At 36.7% G+C, this 26,829-nt stretch overlaps 1 protein-coding gene across 2 annotated transcripts in view; it reads left to right on the top strand.

Moving 5' to 3' along the window:
- PDE10A (phosphodiesterase 10A) overlaps nucleotides 1-26,829 on the top strand; it is a 195,208-nt gene that overhangs the window by 75,998 nt on the left and 92,381 nt on the right. For both annotated transcript variants that reach the window (XM_075499111.1, XM_075499112.1), the window contains exon 2: nucleotides 11,033-11,161. In XM_075499111.1, coding sequence (XP_075355226.1) covers nucleotides 11,033-11,161 — 129 coding nt within the window. The remainder of the gene's footprint in view (nucleotides 1-11,032; nucleotides 11,162-26,829) is intronic.

Raw genomic sequence — 26,829 nt, 5'->3', positions numbered from 1 at the left:
TGATTTTTTTTTTTAAAATTTTTTTAATAGGTACGCCCATTTAGTACTCATTAGTAACCTGCAGAGATTAACTGGGAAATGTGCTAAACTCTTCTACAGCTTGAGTCTTTTATTTAAAATCAAATGTCTTTTTTTTTTAAAAGATATGCACTAGTTCAGCCTTCAATTTGTTAGGCTTAATGTACAGCTAGCAGGTGACACTCTTTGTTTTAATCAGTAGGTCAGGGTCTTGACAGTAGTTTCTATCTGTCCTAAAACAAATGAACCCATAAACGTCATGGCTGAGCTTTAGATCAGGTAAGAATAGCACCTTGCAGCCTGCTTCTTGCATCTTCTCTGAAGTTTTCCATTCATATACTCGTTAGGCTTGTGCATAGTACAGTTACAGAATCAGCAAAATACATAATTTAAACTACAGACATGTATTTTTCTATACGTTTTGTTTTAGCCATGACGTCTAGAAAAACGTTGGACTAGCATGGTTTGTTTTTGAAGAGCTCGCTTCCTGTGAACCCAATCAAACCTTTCTGGATGCAGCCATGTCAGGTTTCTTCTTAGTACAGCTTTTTAGCGAGAGATTTCTTTGGGTTTTGTACCTTCTCATTTTGTAAAGGATGTTGACTGTATTTCTCTTTAAGCCTCCTAAGACCGTAAGGTTGGGGGGATTAAAAAAGAATGACAAATCCTTATCTGTGGTGCTGCAGATATGGTCCTACTACTACCAAAGTAGAGAACACTCAGGTGTCTGGTCTTGTTGGTAAGTAGTGTGTTATTTGACTATGTGTAGTTGTTATTTAAGAAGAGTTCTGTGCCCTGGGAAACTGTCCTAAAACGTTTACTAATGTAAGTGTTAAGATGAAGTGGGATGCTCCTTTCAAAAGGAAGAACATCTCTGTATCCTATTTAGTAAAATAACAGAGTGAGACTTGGCACAAGCATGTAGTATCCTTCAGAGGAGGTTTTGTCATACTGGATCTTGTTTCTGGAATAAGTTAAGTAGCGTTTTAGGGAACAGCACTATATATTGGTAAGTATATTATAAAGGATTTACAGAACTTTATTCATGGGAGTTCATTTGATAATGATTACAATTACAACTTTGGTAATAAAGACAATGGGACTACTCTTGAGCCAGAAGAGTTTACCCAAATAGGGAGCTACTCAGGGATCAGGTGTCAGGTGGGAGGAAGACATTACATCAGCCAGAAGGTATTATCAGAGAACTCATAAATCAAGAACTTTGTCCCAACGCTTGTATTCAAGGGAAGAGTTAAGGCGTTCTTACCTTGTATAATTGTTAGATTTTAAGTAGTTTAATTTACAGCTGCATATGATCTTCCCAGGGATTAGATACGTGCAAGGCCTGAGTGACTTGACATTTTTCATAATGAGTTACGAATGAACTGTATTTTGGTACTTGTCACTGTTAAATTAACTATTACTGGTCAGGTATATTTTGGGCAGGATACAAGGTACCCCAGCTGTGTGTCTGCACAAGAGAATAAAAAAGAGAAAATAATTATAAGTCATACTGAGATGTTCCTTATATGTTTACAAATATGTTTTTCTTGCTTTAATGTGATACATTATTTTTAAGTATGTTGATAATTATTTTTGTCAGTAACCTTAAGATCACACATAGCTTTCTCCTCAAGCAAAGATTTGAAATGAATTTGATTACAATTTGCAACTGCTAAAGCATTTCTGTATTCCTTTTGTTAGCTTTTTGCTGAGTGTTAATTAAATCCCCAGATTTGGTCCCATCATGCACCTGGAAGGAGAATAAAGCTTGTTACAGACCCCTCAGAGTTATTCCCAAGTGCTAATTAGAACTGGAGAGAAGCGACTCTCAAACCAGGAAAGTAACATTCAGAGTTTTAAAAAGCCCCATACATCAAATAATGGATGGTATTACAGCATAACACTATATGTGCTGTGCAGGATTATGCCATTCAGACAATTTGAAGTGTGTATTGATACCCATGAAAAACAATTATTCAAATTAGGAACACTCATTCACCCCATTAAGCACATGTGTAATTCCTGTGGAAATATTATAGGCTTTTTACCTCTAGCTGATGAAAACTGCTTTCATAAACACTCTTATGTGGCTTTTTTCTTTTTAACTTAATATTGGAACAGTGCTCAGAGCTGGCAGTACTTTGCGGTTCTTGAGTGCTAGATTTTGGGAGACATAACCAGCTGAGTATCTGTAGATGTCTAGGGTTCAAGCTTGCAAGATGCTGGTAATATCAGAAAAACCACTGTGGAAGTTGGTGGGAACTAAAGGTGCTTACGTCCATGCGTTGCTCAGCATCTGGCATGTCCAGATGCAAAGATACATCCATGGCTTTTTCATCAGGAATAAGGGATTTGAATTGCAGGATACAGGATGAGGTGGTTATTGGTATTCTTTCTGTATAAATGCATTCCAGCTCTGTTTGGCCGAGCTGGTCTTTATTTTCTCTCTCTAAAACTTAAGCAGTGCTGCTGGTGTCCTGGCTGAAATGCTGCATGACGTACTGCTGGCTGCTGTAGCCACTGCACGACTGACTGCACTCGATTGTGGGTGAAATTGTGATCTAAGTGTATACAGAGCTTGCAGTTTTATGCAGTGAGTGGAGGAAGGCATAATTAAGCATTCATCTTTATATGAAGATTTGAAATGTTTAATGATAAAATTTATGGTATGTGAAACAAACTTATGCCCTTTTTAAATACCCAAATCGACAGTGCAGTCTTTTTGTGTACCCCATTATTGTTTTTCACTGGTAATACTGTGAACGCCAGAGCTGCGTATTGTTTTTCTTCTAGCAGTGCAGGCAGGAGTTGGAGGACAAGGGGCAAAAAAGTTGAATGGAGCTGCTCACAAATGAGTTTGTGAATTAATTTTTCAAGAAAAGAGAAATAAAAAAGAGGTTTGACCATTCTGATTGCTTCTTGTTAGTAATTATACTTTTTGCCAGACCAGTAATGTCAGGTTTCACAGAGTTTGGGCACTTAGTTGCATTACATTCCTGTATACTTAAATGGATTAAGAAAAAAAGTCTGACTTGAAAGGGATATTCCAAAACTGACTGTGCCTGTGGTTTTGAATCCTGATGCTTTGAACAAAGAAGGGATTGATTTAATGGGATTAATGCTTAATCCAAATGAAGCAATGTACACACATGCCTTGAATGCTTTTGAGAATAACTACAAATATCATAAGGTTCTGTAGAAAGATACAGAGAGGTGATCTTTGTGTAAGAAAGAGATGGGGCAAGATAGCTTTAAATAAAGGAGAACACAGGCAAAGTTTTGTTCAAATTAGCTCTTCTGGATTACTTTCAGATATTTTTAAGGTTCCTTCTTTTGTACAAGTATGATATTTATTTTCAAGTGCTGATTTTGAGGAAGTGTTACACATCTCTCTTCATCATTTTGATTTTAATATTATACATTCGTTACTTGTATTTGAGGTAGATATTTTTTCTGTTTCAGATAATACCTTATCTGGAAAATGTTTAACATCATGATTTGATTTTTTTTTTCCCTTGGCTTGTAGTTTTTCTATGTGGCACAATATATTGTTACTTGGAGAAATTATGACTTTGCCCATATTTGCTGTGACTCCGTGGCCCCTCTAATTTCAGGGAAGAATTGTTTATTAAACCAAACAGCCAATTTTGTGTTTTGTTTTTGGTTGTTTTTTTTTTTACACTGTATTTTTTATTTTTAAATGTTGAGATGCAACATTTACAACATTTATAGTTATTTCCTTTCATCTTTATTAATAAAAGCTTTCTCAATACCTAAAATCTATCCGATTTCTTATATTGACCAGCGTATACCCTCACAATGTGTTTTCAAAGCATTGGATCCTGTCTAACTGGGTGAACGGTATGTCATGCATCAAACACTGTTGCAAGGGTTTTGAGGAAAGCAATGACTGCAGTCTTTCAGAGTGTAGCTGTTCTAGGATAAAATGCTGAGCCTCGATAACTATTAGGCTGGCTCATCAATTTTTATCCATTCTCCCCTGCCTCCCCACATGCCCCCCCCCAGCCTGGGAACCAGAAACTTTAGGTGAAAACTAAAATTCTTGCCTAATCCTGAGATTTGATGGAGCTAGTGGTTTTAGAAAAAGACCAAATATCATCACACCAATGAAAAAATAGCAAGAATTGCTAATGATGTCACTGACTCATGTTGCTAAATGGAGCAGATTTTTAAACATAGCTCTAGGCTTCAATTCTTTCAGCTCATTCACAGTCAGTTCTGCTTTATACTGAGCTTATTCTGCTCAGTATGAAGCTATTCTCAGAGGAGAGTGCAGTACAACATGGATTAAGAGCCAGAGAGTGGAGCCATTAATTGATTCAGTACTACATAAGTTATCTAATATCTAAGAAATGTTTTAAATATTTTAGGCAGCTTAAAAAGCTGAAAGCAAAAGTATAATTTTCAAGTGATTTTTGGCTTTATTTTTTTTTTAAAAAGGAAGGCTGTTGGAGACTGGCTCAAAGGCAAGGAGTGATTACTGATAATTGATGGTTGAAGGAGGAGGTCTTGTTTCTTAGTTTATTTTTTAATCCATCTATGCTGTATCTGGGATAGTAAACAAACAGTGCGCAGGAGCATTCTTATGTACTGGATTTTTTTTTTGTCTATGGGGTTACATTGTTAGAATGGTTCTTGGCAGTGCATTGGCCAAAGCCAGCTAGTGGTGTCCCAGGCGTTGGTCTGGAGAAGGGTCGGGCCAGGGATGGTTCCCAGCAGGCAATCAGCATGTATTCCTGGTCCAGTTTTCCCTCATCTTCATTGTCGGAGGTCAAAAGAGCTTAATATTAAGGATGGAGGAGGTTATAAGCCACTTGGTTTCAGGTCAGTGAACAGCCCTAGACATATTCAGTTTACTGGTGTAGACAAACCTACAATGTCGCCTTGCAGTACCATTACAATTTAAACCAGTAAAGTGAGTTTCTAAGATGCTGAGCTTGCTGTAATTTGCCACATCTGCTCAAAAAGCAGTTTCTTCCTTAAAATTGAAGTAATGGTGTTTTATGCTTTTTATTTTTTTTAAAGTGTTGATATCCAGTTATTTTCCAAGGAGTATTTCGCTGGCGTCTTAAGACAGCAGCATATAAGACTGACAGTGTTTACAGGTTCCGTCTCTCCTAAACCCTAACATAGACATTATGAGGATTGTGGTAAACAGGGTGAATATGAACACATTTGTTACATGAATCTTCCTATTCCATAAGCTCTGTCCACAGTTATGCTTTATTGGTCATTCAAATATACATTTCATTTGGAAACTGTCTTCACTCACGCAAGGCTTCTTGAAAAATATTTGTGCCAGTACCTGTAAAATGATCTGCTTGCATAGTATGCCCAGCTGCAATGAAAGTTCCCTAATTTTCTCTCAGTATTTTTTTTAGTGCTACAGATTTTCTTTTTGACTTATGAAGCTGTTGGTTTACTTACATCGGACAGTGGGAGATTACTCTGTGAATTCAGTTGATCTCTTTTAGGGTTCTACCTGATGTTATCACTAATGAAATGTTGGAGTTGTTGAAATGAAAGCTTTACCAGTAGATGAAAAGGGGAATCCAGGCTTGAGCAGGCCAGGCAATCACTAAATCAAGCAGCCTGCGATACTCACACTGGCTTTGTATGGGACACAGAAATACAGGTATATTGGAGCTGATGGTGGTGGTGCTGGGGTTTTTGGTTTTGTTTTGCTTTTAGTATAAGTACTAACAAAACCAGTCAAAGTCCTAGTTATGCTTTTGAAGCCTGAATGATCTACTCCAGGGACACTGTTGAAATAAATAAAAAGAAAAGATAGTTTCTTGTGGCAGTTCAGAATCTACGTGAATAATTATTCCTCTTCAAATAGCTCTACTAAACTTGCTACATTATCTTCAGGTAAAGGTTTCTTTATTCTTTTCCTTTAGTGAAATGAAGCCTGTTTTTTAAGTATTAATCATAGGACCACTGAAAAGGTAGTTATTTGTTGGACCAGACTATGACAAACTTTTGGCTTTCTACTTTATGTTGAAATTACTGAACTGTGATATTTGGTAGCAATATTTGTATTTTCCATAACTAGTTTACTAAAATAAGAAAGGGAAGAAATCCACCCATAATTCTGTCTCAACTGTATATATTTCTGCTATTAATTTCAGTGGAAAAGAAACTATTTCTCGTAGTTTGTGAAGGAAGAAAAAAACAACCCCAAAACACTCTTATACGTGCTCCATTGAAAGCCAAGGAGTTATTTAAAAAAAAAAAAAAACAAACCACAAACACCATCACCAAAAAAACTAAACCTCAACCACAAAACACAAAACCAAAATTTTGATAGACTGGCATGAGCTATGCCAAATTAGATGAACGGCTCAAGCCTCAGGCATATGCAAAGTGGAAAAACAGGGCTATTGTTTATTTGGTAGAGTGCACCGATACATCAGTTTATAGAACACTATAGGTAAATACAATTGTTTCTTTTCTATTGTTTGATTCACCCTTCCCAATCCTAACATCCCAGAATGAATGTCCTGCCAGAAAGATTGTTCCCTTTGGCAGTAAAAAGGCCTTTCGCTGATCAAGGAATTGCTTCTTGGGTGGTGTGGGGGGACAGGCCGTCTTCTGCCCTCTGCTTTGTATTGAGCTTTACCAATTTTATATCATCCTACCCTATAATAAATGAGATACACAAAAAACACAATAAGGTGAAACACTTGCATAAAACCTAGCTTTTATTGAAAAGCTGTTATTTCCATTTACTGTTCAGACAGTGGTAGCCAAGAAATGGAAAAAAATGAAACCAAAGCAACCTTGATTAATGTTTTCTGTGCGTATGAATGAACTTTTAAAAGCAGATGGCATGACCAAAGAGAACATTTCAAATCGAGATCTACAAAGGAAACCTAACCAGGTGCTGGTCAGGAAGTGAGGCAAGCAGCGGGCAGCCTGAGCCATTTTTTTGCCTATGGTTTGTTCAGAGGGAAATGGAAAAAGGAAGAGCTTATCTCATATACGTGTGTCCTTTTGCACGATATTTTTATTATCATTTTCATTATTTAATCGCAAATTCAGAACAAATAGTTAGTGTGTGCGTAAAACATGGCAATAGCAAGTTGAGCCAGAAGAATATCAGCACTGAAATGTGGGTTTATCACGTCAAAATAAGAATACAAGGGAGAAAGGTGGTTTGGTGTGTGTTTTTAATTAAACAGGATGTATGTATGAATCAGAAAGGCAAACTCTAATGCATAAATGGAATGAATGGACATTCAACCCAAAGCCAGATTCCTCCGTTAATTTCCAGAGGAATTAGGGTCGTTCCAGTCTTTCTGTGCTCTCTGGCCTGCTGCATGCTAGGCTGTTGGCCAGAGTTCAGCCGCCCCGAGTAATGGTCCCTCTTGATAACTGCCACAGCTCTGTCGGAGGACAGACAGGTTCCAGATACAAGAGGCAGCGCTTTCTGGGGGTGCATGAAAAGAAGCGAGGGAAGCTTTTGTTTGGGCTACTTGTGAGAAAGCATATGGACCAACACAGTTATGAATGTGTGCACTACTACCTTTTTCTTTGTTAGATATTGTTGATGTGTATACTTTATGCTCCACGCAAATATTGATGCACAAGAATGAGAGAAGTCCTGGCATCGCTGGAGGTGAAGGGAAGCTCCCTGTTGTGTAGAGAGCACTGTGGAAATAGTAGATAGACACAGAGTACTGTCTCTACTAGTCTATGGGTCCAACAGTAGTAAGGGGAGAGAAGAAAGGAGTAGTGGAAAAATATTTCTAATGTGAATGCATGTAGAAAAGTTTACTGCCCAAATACTTAAGACCAATACATTAGTAACAGAAAAATTAATAACCAGCATTGGCTTGTGTTTTGGTTGTTTGTTGGTTTCTAATTCTGTAAATGATACCTGGCTGGCATGATGAACTTTTGGTTCCTGAGTTTGGGTGTAAGTATTATTGCCCTGTTTATTCAAATGTTATTAATCAGTGCCTCTGAATTCTCAAATTTTTTTTTTTCATATTTCAGAAATAAAAGATTACAACAGTTCAGTAGAGAGGTTGATAATATTTAACAAAAACATATGTACCAGAAGTTTTCAGGAACATGTGAACAATGTTCAGGAGAGCAAGTGTATCCATCATTGAGTCTATGCATATTCTTCTGTAAAAATCTTATTCTTATGTACATCTTACAATGTAGAAGGCTTTATATATGCCATAAAATAATTGTTTATGCACAGCTGTAGAACGCTCTTACATTCAAGCTTCTTTACAACACCTTTTTGCGCTAATGTACATAAACCACAAAAAGTTTAAGCTTCTTCTGAAAGGCTATTTTCTATTAATGTTACATTTTCTTAATATTACATTTTGTGAGGTTACAATGTGTTCTTGCTGGTTTTGGTTGTGGGGTTTGTGTGTATGGTTGTAGTACATATTTTTTGACACAGTAGACTAACAATTAGGAGGACCGTAAGTCTGCTTTAATCTATGTAGAAAATAGATTTAAGTGACTCCTTTTTAACTCTGCAAATGTGGTTGTAAATCCTGTTCTGCTTGCTCCCATCCACAAATCTGACATTGAAAAAGCACATCTGCACAGATACCTTTAAATTACCCTCCTTTCTTTCACTAAAGACTGTTGTAGGATTTCTTATATCAGCTCCATGAATCACTTTTCCGTATAAGGTTAAAGCAGAGTCTTCACCCTCAGGTTGCTGAAATTGCAAGATATCTGGAATGGAAATTAAACTCCTGACATGTAGACTGAATTCTTACTTCAAATTGACATTTTATTGAATTTTGATGTGTATATTACAAAATCCACAACCCATAAAGGTTTGAACTGAGGAAATATTTCCTTCCAATATTTCCAAAACATTGAAGTCAAGGAATACAGACTACACGCGTAAGAAAGTTAAGGTTATTTTCACTGAAAACACAAATTGACCCTTGTAGAATTTCAGTTGTTATTTTTACAAACTTTTCAGTTCCTAGTTTCTTACTAGAAGCAAAAAGTGTGTGTTTGCAGTCTAAAGATAACCTGCAAGTAGCAGGCATTTTGTTACAGACCTGTATTGATCATTTTTCATCCAGAACTTAAAAGGCAGATAAATTTTGATGACTTTCTGATGGTTAACTCTGATCAATCTTCAAAACGCTCTAGTCTTTATGAATGATTCTCCAAACACATGTTTTCTTTTCAAATTCTATTACTATGAAATTAGAAAGACTTACTTTTTCAAGGTATTACATTTTTCTTAGTTGAGTGAATTACAAAATTATATTATTAGTCTGATTTTTCAGTGTGTGAGGCGATACCTGTATTGGCTGAAAAATCGTTTTGTTCATGTGGCACATGTGCTTCTTTATAGATGCATTATGATCTAAATTTAAAAACTATCACCTAAGGTTAAACAATCAAAGTAGTGGGGTTTTGTTTGTTTGTTTCCCCCCCACTTGCTGATCATCTCCTGCTCTTACTGCTTTAGGAAGAACCTTTTCTTCTTTACTAATGAAAATCAGGGTGCTCCCTTAGCTCTCTTAATTCAAGTGATCCAGATCTGGAGATTCTTGCCTGTAAGTGGGAATGTTGTTATTTGAGGCTATGATATCCACCAGGACCTGCTGCCTGTGTGGATTAAGAGAAAGGGTATTTTAAGCCAGGTTTGGGCCGGTGGGGCTGACGTGGTGGGAATGATGTGGTGCAGTTGGTGTGGGGAGAGTGGCGTGCGTGGTTGGCGCTCTGCGGGCGGGAGGTGTTGGTTTGTGTTCTGGTATGGCTTCCTGAAGGCTTTCGTAGTAAACATTTGTAAGACATCTTAAAGGTTACAGTCATTGACTAGCATTTAAATTACACTATCGCTGTTTTCAGCATGTTCTGATAGTGTGCGAAGCATAAAATAGGAAAATTGATCTCATTGTATAGCACGAATGCTCTCCAAAAGAGGTCGGTGTTGTTTGGAGGGGCGTTTCTCTTCTCCCCTCTCTTGGAGGGCAGCATTTTGAAGAGAAACCTAGGCTGCTTTCTGTGGAGAATTTAGTTACATTTCTATACACACAGCACAAGAGGAGAAGGCGTATTGAGAGTCATTACAGCAGTTGTTACTCCTCTTCCCCTCAGATCTCATTAAGGCTTTGGTACTCGGGGTGCCTGCTCCCTTTGTGCCAGCCTGGAGCTCAGTCCCTCGGGACAGGTGCGCTTCTTTCCTGCCCTCCCTTGGAAAGCCTCGGCACTCTTGGGTTCATCTCCCTGTGGCCAGCGGTTTTGTTCAGGGCATTTGTGAAACGTGTGATCAGATTGTAATTTTATGAATTTGGGAGTTTATTTATGATTGTGTCAGGGATCTGAGATTCTGAATCTTGCTTCTTTTTCTGAAATGGGTACTGGCGTTTTCTTTTTGTTGCGGATATTGTAAAGGCCTTTTAGCTACAATTACTTTTATTTTGATAACGGAATAACTAAGGCAATGGAAGTGTGCATGTAAAAGCAGTTTATATTTCTAAAGTTACTTAAGTAACTCCAGTATTTAAAAAATTGCACTTGATTTTGGTATCGCATAATAGTTTTTGTTGCTTTTGCTGCCACTTGCAGTGAGAATACTCAATTTGATGCTCTACGAGAAATACCAGTTCACTTTCTTCTATCTCCTTCCACCCAGTGTCTTTATTAATGTATCATCTTGCATATCTTGGAAATAAATAATTTTAGAGTCATAATCGTAGTCCTAAATTCCTTCCTGGCTATTTCTTCCTGGTAATGTTTATGTGTACTCCTGTAGGGGACTTTTTGTACACAGTATCTTCCATGGATATGCTTTGCTTCTACTATTTTCTATATGACGGTTCATTTTTTTGACTGGATATTGTTCTGTCTGGGAGGAGACAATTTAAATAGGCATGCATTCAATCAGCGTGTTAAACAAAAGAATATTGATGGTTGCTGGCGTCTAGGTATTGTTTCATACAAGGAATTTCATACCAATAATGTAATCAATTAATATTCTCTCTTTCAGGTTTAACGGATGAAAAAGTGAAGGCCTATCTTTCTCTTCACCCCCAGGTACTGGATGAGTTTGTGTCGGAAAGTGTAAGTGCGGAAACTGTGGAAAAATGGCTAAAAAGGAAAAATAACAGACAGGAAGGTAAGTCCTTTTTATTTGTGATTAATATTTAGCTTTGAACAGCTCAGTTCCTATTTTTAGATTTAAAAAGGAAACCTAGTTTTGGTAAAACTTGACTGTTATAATTTTTATGTCTAGGTTCTACCATTTTCTGAAAGGCAAAAGAGGTTAACAGGTTTTTTTTAATATTTTCAGCCTTTTGGCATTTTTATTTTGGAATGTACTGGTATTCATTTTGGAGGTTCAATTTACCCATTTTGAGTTGCAAATATTATTCCACCAACCCGTAATATCTGTTACATTAGTGTATGTTTTGAGAACATAATTTGGTCTTCTTGGATCTAAACCTGGTAAGTTTTGAATTAAAATTATGCAGTATGTGCAGGAGGTAAGCCTCAGTAAAATACTGGATATATCATCCCAAAATTTCCTACTTGCAACATGTATTAAGTCAATTTTAGATATGAACATTGACACAGAGGTTATAAAGCAGTGTGTTGAGTTCTGGAGGTATTTCTGTTTGGTTGCTTTAGGTATAATCCCGTACTTACTAGACTCAGAAACTGTTCCTTATGAGTCGGCCTGGGCTGACAAAGATCGTAAATTTTGTAATGATCTTAAATTTTGTGAGATTGTGTGCAAACATAAGATTCATACTGTTCTAACAATGATTTAGAATGTACCAGGTAAAATGCAGAAGAGGAGATTACTGAGAAGGTGAGGAAAGAAACACTGATTTTACTCTGCATCTGCATTGCTCTGTGGCTGACTTCTAAGGTGCTTGGGGTTTAAATTCTGGTGGTAATTCCCGTTTTAAATAGAGGGGCTATAGCTACTTCCTAGAAGATAACTGAGTGTTTTCTGCAGAATTATAGAAAAAGAAAATGGTGGACAAAGGATAGAAAAGGCTATATTGAGCCAGATTTTTGGTGGTGATGACTATATGTCTGGTACTAAGGTGGTAGTACATTTTTGCTGGTGTAAAGAGGTTAGCTAATGGAAGAGTAAAAGTATGTAGCAATAGACCACCTGTTTACTACTTTCTTCCTGGTTTACAAACTGCTGTACTGCAGGATGGCTGTTGTAATCCACAAATGCAATCAGAAAAACAGTATTATGAATCAAGTGAGTAAATCATGACAATGCTTTCTGTAGACAGAAGAGAAAAAATACTTTGATGTTACCAGAAACAAATACTACTTATGTTAAAGAGCTATGTTCCTGTGAAAATGATGATTTTCTCGAAGATGCTTGAAATCACTATAAGAAATCATCACTTGTTTGAAATACATTTTATAGTCTGGGTCAAGGATCTTGATGCTAAAACTGAATGAATGCTTTGGATAACATTTCAGCTTCAAGAATCTTATATTGCTAAGTGGAATTTATTACTAGTTGCTCAAACTTTCCATTTTTTGGTGGGGGTGACCTGAAAATACATTTTTGTGAAAGTGCTCATAAAATTTTTTGAGCCAACTACAAAAGCAAAGTAACTGCTGACCATTGTCTTAGTGAAGTTTTAACATGAATAGCTGCAACAGTGTAATTTGTCCACTGTTTTCTTAAGCTTTAAAACTTCTGTTTTATGGCTAACTCTCCCGAAACTGTTAAATTAAAAGTCTCAAGCAATAGTTATGCTATCATTGTCATTCAGCTTTATATCTGTTATCGTCAAGCGGGTCTTTCTGCCTTCCCTGCTACTTCCCTGTTGCTGACAGTGATCTTTAAGGTGGCTGTATTTATTACACTAAAGGTAGTTATGCAGATGTGGCTTTCTTAGTGTTAGATTTTTACATGAAAATAAGCACAACCAGATTTAAAACACACTTGCCAAGTCAAAAAGAATAATTTGAATGCGTTTTGTTTATAGAATGAAACAGATACTGATTAGCCTTATCTGTGATTTTCCTCTAGAAAGATAAAGTCTATAGACATATAAAATGTCTCTGATAACAAAAAATCTTAATTGTCAGAATGCAACATTTTTAGGAAAGAAACTTGCTAGATTATTTACTCAGTTCGCGTTATGTATGTACAAATCCTACTGCCTGAGTAATGGTGAAAGTGAGAAATGAGGAGGAGAAGATGGAACTGATTCTTTTGGTGTCAGCATGGATCTCTGGTGACTTAAACTGAATATGTAACCTAAATCACTTTACATCAGTAGGGGTACAATTTTCCCTCTATCCCTCTTGCTTTAGTGTAGCCTACTTAATAAATGTTCGTATCATGTAATGTGATACAGACAGAAAAATAAGCTTTGTTTTTATTAGAAAGTTGCCAGGCAGGCGAAATGCTGTTTTGAGTTCTCTGGGTTAGTGTCTGTACTCTTACACGTTGGTGACACACCACAGTCATTAACCTATATGCAGAAATTGTGTCCTGCCTGATTTACAGCTCTGTGTACTCTTCAGCCAGAAGTCAATGGGCCTGCAGCCAGGGTTGTTTATCTGAATTTCATTAGCATGAACATAAACTGAAATGCCTGATTGGACTTAAATGAACCAAAATTTATCTGTGACTGAGGTTCACTGAATTAATTTACTTTAGATGGATTTTGGTTTTTTTTAAAACCCGAAGTATTAAAAAGTGAGGCAATCAGTATATACTGCAGTGTTTAAGGCATAACTATATCCCAAAATATCATGAGTTGTGTCATCAGTGTGTACCAGATTGATCCTGTATCTATCACAGTATATGTTAGATTGAAAGTCGCTCATGACAGGTTGATGGTGAGCTACCTGGGATTATAAGACTTTTTTTTTTTTTTTTTAGTGTATTGGAGAAAACCTGCAAATGTAGCACTGGGAAGGAATGCTGCTCATACTGATATTTGGGTTTTCACTGCAACTTTTTGAACCCTGACTATTATCTACCAATAAAATACATGCTGGAAACACACCCAGGCCTTGTATTGTTGCACACAGCATTTACAAACAACTCTATTTCTAATAAACTAACACTTGAGCTTTAAATTTTTCATATCCAGATCATGGCTGAGTTAGGCAGGACTCTGAATGAAATTGGAGAACGAACTGGACTGCTTTTCATGCAAAGTATTTTTGATTGTTTTTTGCAAGCAAAATTTAACCAAGTAGGAGGGTGTCTTGATTAAAGAAACTGATTAGATATTTCGGGGTTCATTTTAACTGTTCTTCAAAGTTGTTTATGTATTAGCTATTGTTTACAGATTAAGCCTACTACTTGTAGTCTGAGGTCTGGTCTGTACTTTGTGCATTACAGCCTCATGGGATGTTTTATGAAGTTTATAGATGAGGTAAAACATCTTCATATAGACACAGTGAAAAGTTCCTTTGCTTGTGTATCTAATCTTACTTGAGGTGCTGGTGTAAGTTACACCAGTAAGATACATGATCTTGCTTTAAAGATTCATTAAAGGTACATCTTGATAGAAGGTAATTTTTTCAATGGACTTTAAGAGTTAATCTGCCAGAAGGAGATCTTTTCTTTTCCAGATTCCTAGATATAATACTCACATAACTCACAAGACTTCTTCCATTTGTCATTTTCCATATCATTCAAGCAAAAGTAACAGATGACTGTAGCAAGAGCCATAAGATTGTGAAAGTTTTAGGCTCCGCTGGATAGATCCTCATCTCCCAACAAATTTCTCAGGAAAATATTTACGAACTCCAACCTTAATTATATTATTCAAAGCTTCACTGCCACAACAATAGGAAGAGGCTAAGCACATTGATTATAAGCCAGATGTGCATCTTTTACACCGCTGATACTGAATTTCACAGGTGTCTTTCCTAATTTTTTAATGGCATTTTTATATAGGAAGAAAGGACAAACTGTACTGACACAGAATTTCTACATGGAAAGCTGCCTATATCACCTCTTGCTCTGTGGGAGCAAAGTTATCACTTCCCTAAGGGGATGGCCCTATGTTCATCAAAGTGCATGGTCATGTGCTTAATTACTGCTGAATCTGTAATCTGGACACATCAACAACAGCTTTATACATTATTTTCTTCCAGCAATACTTACTGAGACCGTGTAAAGTTATGTACAGTGGGAACTTAAGCTGCTTTGCTCCCATACAAGTGCTGTTGTTAAGTAATTTTTAAATACAATTTAAAAAAATTTTTTAAATGGAAAATTGTATATAGAATTGTACATTCAGTACACAATATGACACTGATTATACACAGTCAGAAGTTACTGTCTGTTAAGTGCAGTGGACTTAATGCATTTACAGAAACCCAAAATTTCATAATTGACCTGTTTTTAAAGGAAAAAAAGTGAAGAAATTAGAAATTGCTTACTATAATGTTAGTGTGATATTGCGTATGAGGATGTATAGTCCTCAAGAAGATATCACATAATTTTCCCTGGGCTTTGAAAAACAATAAGATTGATTGTCTTAGGGTAAGTCCAAGGTATTGCCATCCTAATACTAATATTTCCATTTACAGACTTCATAATGTAATACTGTGCTGTAACCTGCTGTACATTCAAGCAAGAAGAGAATGTATTATGTAATGTGACCAAAATATTTAGCATTTTCTGATATTTCCTTACATGAGTTGTTTAAGCAGAAACATGAAATTACTTTTTAAGAAATTTTACATATATTCTTTTATTGACTGTTGATTTTTCCTGTTGTGCTTTCCTGTATCCATTAATTTCCTGTCAGTGTTAAATAAGTGCTAGTTGATAGATATGCTGTTGCTAATATGATGCAAATGATTAAATGAGTGTATTTGGTTGTTTCAGTTAAAGGATATTTGTGAACATTCAAAGTACTTTTTCTTCTTTTTTATTTATCATTACACAATAAATCAGAGTATTCATTGCTACTTTTATGTAATTACTGTAAGCAGTCTGGCTGACTGCAGTATAAAATGTAGTTCTTCATTAGTCATTTAAATGCATGATTTTCTCATGGCATATCTCATTCTTGTGTTGTTTCTTGTGAAGCAAATATGACAACTGTGTGTGGGTTCAGAATTCAGATTAAGTCCCAATTCTGTCCTTTTTTTAGTTTAGCCATTTCACTTTTCACCCTTTCCCCCTTCCTTTCTACTATGTGCCCTAGAAGTGGGCAAAGACGGCATCAGATTTGGTGCGCTGGATGGCTTTAAGTTTGGCAGAGGACTGGAAGCAGTCATCTCTGGATACACTCATTCTAATTGTTTGGAAAATCACTGTAGCTTCCCTTTGGTAGAAAATTGAGTAGGTTTCATGAGGAAAGACATCTGGGTAAAACCCCTCACCCACATGTTCCTTTAGGTCTTCCCAATATACTTCTATATATATCTCTCTATATATGCTTTAGCAATACCTGTGATAGCTTTCAGTGAGCTCACTGAGCATAGAAAGGATAGAGCTCTGTGCAGGTTAGTTAAACATGTTTGTTTTTCTTACTTTATAGTCTGTGCTGAGCTGAAGGTTTCGGTGACTGAAATGGTTCTGGTGCCTGAGCTAGTTTAAGCCTGACAGCTTCTGTGGTCTTTAGACAAAGAAGTCTTCTTTTCTTTTTAGTCTTTTTTTCTGTACTCGAGAAGGGATTGGAGGAATAGGATTTGTGGCAAAAGACTTCATCATACCCAGACTTTGAGACTATATGCAGAGAGAGAATTTGTTTACTAGGCCTTTAAGGCTAATACTACATGAAAAATTGTGCTAAGCTGCATCATTAAAATGTAAAAAAAAGTTCTGTGATCCAAAATAGACTGAAAATTGTTTATTTTCTGGTGTTCTAGTTTCAGATATTAAGATAGTAGCATAATGTGCTTTAAAGTTTGCTACAGTCCTGTGAGAGAGAAAGTGTTGAGTTTTGGAGAGATGTTCATGTGTGGCTCTACTTAGGGGGCAAGTCTGTACTTAGGTATTTATTGTTAAGCAATACTGAAGTACACATTTCTACAATAAATCATAGTTATTCCTTTATTTGCTCTTTTAAATAGGTAATTCATTCTTCTTTTTAAATGATGCTGTTTAGCATCATATGCTAAATGTTATTTGCACTTTGACTAAGGTTGTTAAATATGTGAAAGGATGGCTAACATGCATTTCCATAAGCAGGGACAGAATATATGAGAAGATAAATGTAAGCAGGAAGAGTACATGTATGCTAAATATATGTCAGCTTGCTGCCAGAATTAAAAAGAAAAAAAAATGGAGCCTATGCTTGAGTTGCTAGTTTTTGAGGAGTCATGCATTTCCACACTAACTAATCAGACATACCTGTTCTGTAGCTTAGGATAGTAGTTATAGCACTTTAGATGAAGGATACTCAGAAGCTGGAGACTATCACTGTTGTGATACTCCACAGATCGCTGTGATTCTGACGTCTCCCCAGCCTAGGCAAGAGGAACTGATATGGCAGCATGTTAATGACCTCCTTCATTTATAATTAGGCTGTCTTAATATTTCATTGATGTTGCAGACATGCTGTTTCATTCTGATGCAGCCCTGCTGTGCTTATGGTTGTGATATCCAAGCAGGCAGCAAATACTTGCCAAAAAGCAAGAGTGAATGTGGGAATGATTTGGGTAATGCGTGACTTGCACCAAAGACACCATAGTAGTAGCCCTTAAAGCTTCTTATTACCAAACCCCACTATTTTGATGCCTTTCTTGGAGTTTTTTTCCTTGAAATAAGACAGAAAGGATGAATCCTCCAGTCCCATGGCCCCCTCCCCAGTACAAGTGGCATAATTGCTTGCCTTGTTCTTACTCTTCCCTCAGCATCTGCTAATGGCCACTTGGAGACAAGATGTTGGGCTGGGTGGTCTTGTTGGTCTGAACCACTGTAGATGTTATGATGCTGACAGGTGCTACTTTTCTGGGATAATATCCAGACTGATAAAAGTTGTCTTTATTGTGAATGTCTTTCTCAGAAAAGTTCCAATAATATCTAGGGGCTTGACTGCATAGACCCTGTTCCTCCGTGTGTTCGGTATAGTCCTTACTTCCGCAGAGATAAAACTGATCGGTGGACTTCTGTATGGAGTAGTTTACAGGCTGCCATTTTCATGTGTCTAGAAAGTTTGTCAGTGTGTCAGTATTTCAGAGGCAGACAGATGGAGTGATGGCACTTCCCAGAGCTGTGGTAGAGCTCTACATGGGAATGCCATTTTAGTCCAAATGAGGAAATGGCATATGTCCATCACAGGTACAGAATAATTTTGCAGCTGATTTCTGGGAAGACTGTTGTATTGTGCCATTGCTTTTAAAAATTATTTTATCCCTGCATCATTTCCTGAACGGTCAGTATAGTTGTCCAAGGTGAAATTGTTTCTTTCCCATGTGTCCAGTTCAATGGGGTTTTTATTGCTTTCCCTGAGTTAATCAGAAGAGAGCCAGCTTAGAAGTGGGTTCATTCTGGCTGTGAAAATATTGAGGAGGAGTTAGTGAAAAAGTTTCTCTCTGTTGTGTTGTCAAGCTGTTCCTTTGGGCAGAAAAAAAAAGGTTAGTGGAAAGGATATATAGGTCAGATAGATCAGGAATTGTTTTTATGTACTGATAGTACAGAAATATTGAGCAGTGGCCTCTTGGTAGATAATACTGAGGTCTTGAGTGGTGATGATGTTTTTTGTTCAGTCTTGTGTCTTTGTGTCTTGAAGTTGAAGCATTTACTGATTTTATTCTTTGTTATTTGAATGGCTATTGCTAGCAAACTCCAAACAACTGCAAAAATAAGCCTGGTATATTAGTTGAATGTTTCTGGATTGTTTTCTTCTAATTTGCTGAGGTATGTGAGAGTTTATTGTCTGAAAAATTTTTTTTTTGAGTGGGTCAGGTGAAGGAGGTGATTTTTCTGTTTTTCTGGAGCTCTCCTGCATATTTAGAATTGTTTAGATGGTCAGAGATTTGCAGAGGGTAATCCTTTAATGATGAGATGTTTGGCCTTAGGAAGTAGACGTCAGTGCTTGGTCTGAGTTCCCTCTTGAACTAATTATGTTAATCACATTATATCTAGAGCAATTATTCTCAACATGTACTTAAGCTGATGTTTGTTGTGTCTTTGTTAGGCTTGAATTAAGAGGTTTTATATTTTTTTCTGTCTACTCAAAAATACTGCTTCTCCCTATTTATAAGCCTTGCTTCACTGAATCATTTTCTGGCCGTATCTGCTGGCTATATTAGAAAGTAAACAGACTGTGATTTTTGTCATTTCTCAATCTTTCAAGTAAATTAGGGCATGGAGCTTCTTTTAGTATCTTACTGAGAAACAGGTTTCCCAGTTTTCTTATTGTTTCTCATCAGTTTACATTTTGAACCTTTACAGATTATCATTGTCTTCTATAAAGTGTGGGCAGTATGAGAGAGAGTATTGCAAGAATGGGTTCTTTAGTATTATCTGCAATACAAAACCATTTCCCTCCCATGCAGGACAGTACTCCTTAATGTTGTCTGGCCCTGCTGCTCTTCGTTTTCAGATTGTTTCCCTCCTGTACATGGGATCTTTGGTTTTAGAGTAAAAATGAAGCAAGCAAAAGAAAAAAAAATCTCTCACTAATTGATGGAGAAGCTCCATTCTGATCACATGTGTGGAGACTGTATACCCACGTAGCCAACACTTTTTAATAATGATTATTTATGGGATGTAAGCTAACCTGTTTTACTTGCATTAAAATGGCGTAGGAACATTCCCATGGGCTGTAAGCTGAGAAAGCAATAAATAAGAACAAGGGAATAGTCATTAACTTTTATGGGACAGTAGCTTTTTAATCCAAGTATAAAAGTATTAACTTGGGAAATGTCATCTAGACAAAGCCTGTAATCAAACATTGACCAATAAGGGTAAAAAGACAAAATGTAAAATAACTTTATATGTTAGCATTGCTTGTTCTGTCCATTAAATGAGACTTACATCTTTGGTGAAAAGATAGTGTCTGATTATGCAGTTTAGTAGTCTGTTACACTACATGTGCCCAAACAAAAGATGAGTAACATGTTTATTCATGGATGTTCTGTATGCCAGTAGTGAAAACTCAGTTCAGCAAAGTTCTTGGTACCTTGTCCATAGATAATATATGTATAAAAATTCTGCCATCTCTTTTATCTCCCAGGAAGTACAGGAAGCCCTGAGGATGAGTGAAAATTCATCTTTTACTGTGGACATGGCTAGTTGGATATAAATGATAATGCCGTACTCTGTAAATGGATGATTTTAAGTTTGTGTGGGTGGAAGCGAATAATGGTATTTGTCTTAACCTCATATTGGCCATTAGTGAAGATTTTCAGCACAAAGTTTACTTCTGAAACTGCTCTGTTGTCTTAAGACTGTGAATTCAGATTGCAAAGACAGAAAAGTAAAGCACAGACATCAGTATATTCATAGTATGGGCTTAATGAAGACTATCAATTCTCAGTGTGTCATCCTATAGTGATTTAGCTAATGATGATGGTAATTCAGTTACTTTATCCTTCCAAATATCTGTGATTAAATAGAGTTTTAGACTAGTTGTCCTGTGCTTGTCTATCAAATTTAGTGCAGCTGATTCAAGGAGTGTACTTTTCATGGTGAGTCATAGATACTCACTTTATTTGTCCTACTGGTCATTGGTGGGTCAAGTGCTTTGAAGAGGTAGCTTTGTCCAAAAACGACTTCTTCATATTATGCACAGTGAAATAAATTCTGGCAATTAACTTTCAACTAGACTATAATAAACTACTTTTTTTTTGCATGTTTTATGAATGCATGTTAAGTTACATTCCCACTTCATTCAGCAAGAGGAAGGCCTAAGCATGACTTCATTCCCATTGGTTTACTGCTATACATTCCCGAACTTACTGCTTCAGGTGATGATACTTGTTTAAGTATGTTATAGGAGGGAGACGTGTATTGCACATAAACGAACACTGCTACCTCTGTTTAGCTGCCATAGACTTTTGTTGAAGGAAGACTTATGTCACAAATATCACTCAAATACTTTGACGATATTATTAAGCACGTAGATGGAAATTATTTGATTCAGAATGTGTACTCAAGTTTCAGAGAATAAAAAAAAAATCCAAACAAACCCACAAAGCTTTGAGATGAACTTTCTTCAATGATATTCAAAGATATGGGTATTAGAGAAAAAGTCCTCCTCTAGATTACTAAGTTGCTAAAAACTGGGAAGTAAGCTATAGAAATGCCTAGACAATTTTCACTATAGAGGTCATCAGTAGTCTGAGAGGATTTTTATTTTCATAAACTCTCTAGAAAACTGGATGCATACTAGGATGATAAAGTTGCAGGCGTACTGAAAATTAAAACCAGATATATAGAGGCTCAAAAGAATCTCATGAAGCTGAGTAATTGAAAAATAAAGTGTCAGATAAAAATTGATTTTGACTGATCTTTGCCTCTGAGGCCAAGTTGCATGGCACAAGTCACATCTACAAAGCTAAACTACTTTCCTCTCCCTCCCAAATAGGACATTGCATCCAAACTCCTGGAATGGTCCTGGGCAGGTGCTAGTCCTCTCATCTGAGCCCAAATGTTGTTTTGGGAAAGTGCAAATTGGCAAGGTCCAAGCCATGCTGTGGGTGGCAACAATTAATCAGGTACTAGTGATGTTCAAGCCCAGTCTCCAGCCCTATTTCCTCTGTTACTTCAGGCCTAGCCTGAATTCGCTAATGCAGCTCCAGGAGAGATGCTGGGAATATAGTGGAAAAATCAGCCATTAGAGCTTAGCAACAGATAGATAGTTCAGCCAAATACAACCAAACAGGAAACATCATTAAGTCATTGTGGAAGTTTGCGATTAATTTGAAGTTCAGATGCTCTGTACAGGTAATGTCACCTTCTCAGGATACATAGAAGAGGAAAGATGACCAGACATGTAGAAGTCTATACTCTGTATTTCTGGAAGTCTGAAAAACAAGCAAGAAAGGAAGTATTTTTTTAACATAGATCTTTTTGTTGATCCAATATACAACGACCTAACAGTTCTATCAGCACAGCGGAGGGGGGCAATGAACTGTTTGACTAGCAGCATGTGAGGATTGGAGGAACCACTTAACCTGACTTTGTCAATGGAGAATGTACTTGGATAACAGCACACTGAGTTTAATTATGTTTATTTTAATCATTTAGACAACTTGAGCGAAATGAGTGACTATCGATTATGGGAACAGGAGGAGATTGTAGATTGTAATCTGCTCTGGGTCCGAGAGGGATGGGTCTTTTTTTTCCTGTGGAACACTTAAAGCTCAGGTCTAATGAGGTTTTGGGGGAAATTATAATGGGTTATAAAACTGGTGTCAACTGCTGTTGAGTCAATAACAGGTATAAATTTTATTTGAAGGACTTGTCTTCTTTAAGCATCAGGACTGAAAAGCTAAAAAAGAATTAGTTTTTTAAAGAATAATCTTTTCTCAACAGTAATGTTGAGTTTCTGTTCTTTATAAATTCCATGAAGACATTTATGTCTATTGAACCAAATATATGACATTTGAGGATGCTCGTTTAGTATCTGTAGATCTCATGCTCCTTTGTAGGGGGCTTGTTGTTGTGGTGGAAGGAGGTTAGCAAGGTCTGAATTTTTTGCACTGGCTAGTATATCTAGTTCAATTCAGCCACAAAAAGACCCCCACTCCTGATAACACTATTACCTCTTTATGAAGCCTGCCTTGCTTGTTATTTTTACACTGTTATGACTTTTATGATGTTGCTACCAAACAGAGGGGGATTCTTCATTCTGCAAAAGACCTGAACTGTAGCAGAAGTTTTATAATTATGACTGTCATGATGAAGACAGTTGGCAGATTTACCTTTTTCATGACAGAAGAACTGAAGGACACCCCATGAAATGAATTGGCTACAGATTTGAAACAACAGGACGTCCCTTTTCACACAACCCATCCCTAAATTGTGAACTCATTAGCATAAGATATTTTAGATGTTAAAAATGTAAATGGGTTCAAAAAGTGATTAGACACATTCCAAGGAAGAAATACTTCATCAAGAGCTGTTACATACTATGATCCTGATGCAGCCTCCAGCTGAGAAAATTCATAAGCATCTGATTGCTCTGAGGACATACCGGAGTCAGTATACTCCGTGCATCTATAGTCTGCTCTCTCTCCTTTGCTTATAATGTAGTTTCTTCAAACTTTTTCCATAATGAGCTATTACTAGCCATTGTCATAGACAATGAACTGGAGTAGATGGACTTTTAGTTTAGCAGAGAAGGGCCATTCTTCTCTATCACTACACTTCTGCTGTCTCTCTGGGATTTATATACCATCCATTGTTAGAATTGTGAGTCAAGTTGTCTTAATAACATGTTTGAATACGCTGAAAAAGAATTTGTGTTTTTAGATTATAACGCATTGTTTATGGATCTTTTTAGATAAGCTGCAAGAGGTCTTTTCAGTTGTAACACTAAGGCATCTCTCAAACCCTTTGGAAACAGCACCTTATTCAGACTCATGTTGCTTAGCTGCAGTACTGAGCTAAATTATTTTAGTCTTTCTTCCAACCTGCATTATGCAGAGATACCCGTAAGTGAGGATTGTGAATCTTCTTTGGCTTGCAGAAAAAGAGGTGGTTTATCTTTATCCAGTTCAAATTGCTGAGTAACACTGAGCAATAGAATAACTTTCTTATATTTTTTTTTAATGCAAAGATAGAATGTTTTGTGTGCTTGTTTGGTTGTTCAGCTAACAGAAGGGAGCTCTTTTACAGGGTGCTTGGTCCTCACCCCAAAGTGCTACAGTTTCATTTGTCATTAAATAAGTATGGGGAGTGAAAGGGAAAGAGATTATTATGTTGATGAGGAACAAGGGTTAGGACATTAATAAGACACAATTCAATAATAGGTGTGGGAGGAGGAATGTGTGTGAGTTTTTGAAGGATTTATAGTAATTGGGTATAACAGTGGCATTAGATTTTGGTGATTGGCGTGGGGAAGTGACAACAGACTTATTACAATTATACTAATTCAGTTCAAGTGGGTTCATTGTGAACACTCAGAAATATCTTCATGCAGTGCATCAGGTATTTGTATAGCAATAGAGAGATGTTTATTCCTGGGGATTTGCTCTGCAGTGCTTTTAGATTTACTGTAGAACACTTGTGGAGGTTTATCAAAACAACTTTTAAAGCTAGTAACTACACAGTGACCCATTTTTTTGATTCGGAGTTGTCATGACCCACACAGCGAATGCCTCTTTAGGACAGGAGGAGGTTACTTCATATGAAGTTTTAAATTACTGGAATATGCTCTTTTTGCATTGTATAACCTAGGAAGCCATGTCATTGTGACACCTGCTGGCTTACCATCATGGTATATCATATAAATGTGCTTTAGGAATAATCTGAATTTTCCCTACTGCCTGTTACTTTTCTTAAGCAAAATTTTAGTTCTACAAATGATAGTGTGTTTTTACAGGCACACATTATTACCAGATTGCCTTTTCCAACTGTTCTCTGGCCAAAAACATCTTTATAGAACAATAACTGTTATCCTCCCCTCTGCTAACATGCTTGTGTTCCTCAAAAAGCTTTGCTTATGAGTAGTCATCAATGACAGTAAATCTCTGATATATTTGAATGTTTGGGGTATCTATTTTAGCAGCCAACTGTATACACCAAGTACAGTGAAAATGACAGCATATATAGGAAAAGGGTATTAAAAGTCTTTTCTCAGGTTCTGGCTTTTTTCCATCAAAAACTCTTGGGTGCACTGATTAATAACAGTTACCAAATTATGAATTAACATGGTTTGAGCAGGTCTGAAAACAATTTAGATTCTTCAAAATGTTTGGCATTTCCATTCACAATAGGTGGCACAGACCAGTATTGGAGAGTCACAAAAACATAGGAAATCTCAGAAATACTGTTGCTTGACATGGTTCAGTCCAGCATCTTTTATTGATCATTTTCAGAGCTGAATACTGATGAATGGACCACTGGTCCATGATGGCAGTTTTGTATTTCAAATAAGTCCTTATGATTTGAGAATGGATAAACTCAAATTTTGGAATACATACTACAACTGTATGTTTCCTCACAGACAGATTTATTTAAGCGTTGCCAAGATTGGCCCTTTGATATGGGGGCATAAATAAGATGCTTTTAAACACACTTGGAAGAAACTCACCAAACCTATGCTTTTTTTCTGGATGGTGCAGGTTATTTGATTGTTTTCTTTGCAGTGTGACAGTGGCAATGATGTTCCTGTTCACAGATGTGGACAACTTGTCATCATTCTGAACTTGTCATTTGTTAGTTTATGTGGCTGTCCATCAGCTAAGTATCTGAAAGTACTTCTGGAGCACTTCTAGGAATATAGAAGTGCTGATAGAATCTAGAAGGGCTTCTGGGGTCAGCTGAAACAAATTCATTGGGCAGGTTTCCGATTTTTAGCAGAGCCAATTTTTTTTAATAGGAACAATGAAAGAAGCAAAGCTATATACACAGAATCCTCAGGAATAAATGTCAGGTTAGAAGTTCAACTTTTTTCTTCTTATTTTCTTCTTTTAAGTCTGTGTTAAAGGGAGAGAAAATATTTGATTTAGGTTTTCTTCATTCTTAATAAACGTGTGCATAAAATCTTTGATAAATGTATCTTAGTACTTGAGTTATTATACTGTTTTTTCTGTACTTTTGTGCATCTTAAAATATACAGTAACGGCTTATTTCAGATAATACAATATTTTCTCTGGAAGTTTTCTCAACTCCAGAATTTCTTAGTTGAGTTTTTGAAGAGCTGTCTCTTCTACAGACTGTTAAAAATGATTGGCTTATTCTGAGTGATCACCTCTACATAGACCTTCTCTTCAGGCATTAAAATCAACACCTGCTTAGCTCAGCATCAGTTTGTTTGTATTTGTACCTTATTTGCCCTTTGATAAATGAGCAGAATAAAGTGTGGTGTTCCTTAATTTCCTCTACCGCCCTAGGCTTGCCATTTTTTTAATATGTATATTAATGTATTTGTGTAATTCTAAGATTATTGGGAGATATACAATTTACAGTAGGTTTTCATTTCAAGGTCTTCCATTTCTTTTTGTATGTCACAGTGATGAAATGATTTCTGTTGGTTTCAAGGTTCTTGCTCTCTTGATATGTCCAAATGCCTCAGACATGGTTGTCTTTCTTGTAGTGCTCTTTCTGAAGATGGATTTTCTTAAAGAGTGCAGAAACGGAGACACTTCTCTGACGCCTTTTTTTGTACAGCAGTTAGATGAGATTTGTCTCAGAGCCAGGCAGTCAGGGGCTTTCTGACTTACAGCAAGCTTCATTTAATAAGGCTTTGGTGAGTTCTGACTCTGCTTTTACCTCTTGGAAAAAAATCTTTAATAAGGGCTCCTGTTGTTACTATTTTCATATCCTTGAGGCTTCATCTGTACTTCTCAAAAGGTTAAGGAAAACCGTTGCTGTGGTAAGTGACAAGGGCACACGTTTTCATAAGGAGAATCAAGTTTCTTGATTCTTACTAGGCAAGTGTTTCTTCATTCTTACCAGGGCCTCTTTCGGGATTTTTGCATCAGGTATCACTTTGGTTTTTGAAAATGTTTTTAGGAAATGACGAGGATCCAAACCTGGAGGAGGAATCAGTGAAAACTGGCTTGGTAACTCTTGTGTTTCCTTGAGGAAACAGATTAGGAATCTAGAGAACAGTATTGAATTTCTGTTCTGACCTTCCAGTAATCCTGTTACCATCTTGGTCCGACCTCTGCTTTGAAAATACCTCTGATTAGTTGCAAGAGAGATCA

The sequence above is a fragment of the Mycteria americana genome, chromosome 3 (genome assembly GCF_035582795.1).
Source record: "Mycteria americana isolate JAX WOST 10 ecotype Jacksonville Zoo and Gardens chromosome 3, USCA_MyAme_1.0, whole genome shotgun sequence".
In the NCBI taxonomy this organism is placed as follows: Eukaryota; Metazoa; Chordata; class Aves; order Ciconiiformes; family Ciconiidae; genus Mycteria; species Mycteria americana.
The sequence above is the reverse complement of the archived record's forward strand: the minus strand, read 5'-3'. Positions and strand labels throughout refer to the sequence as shown.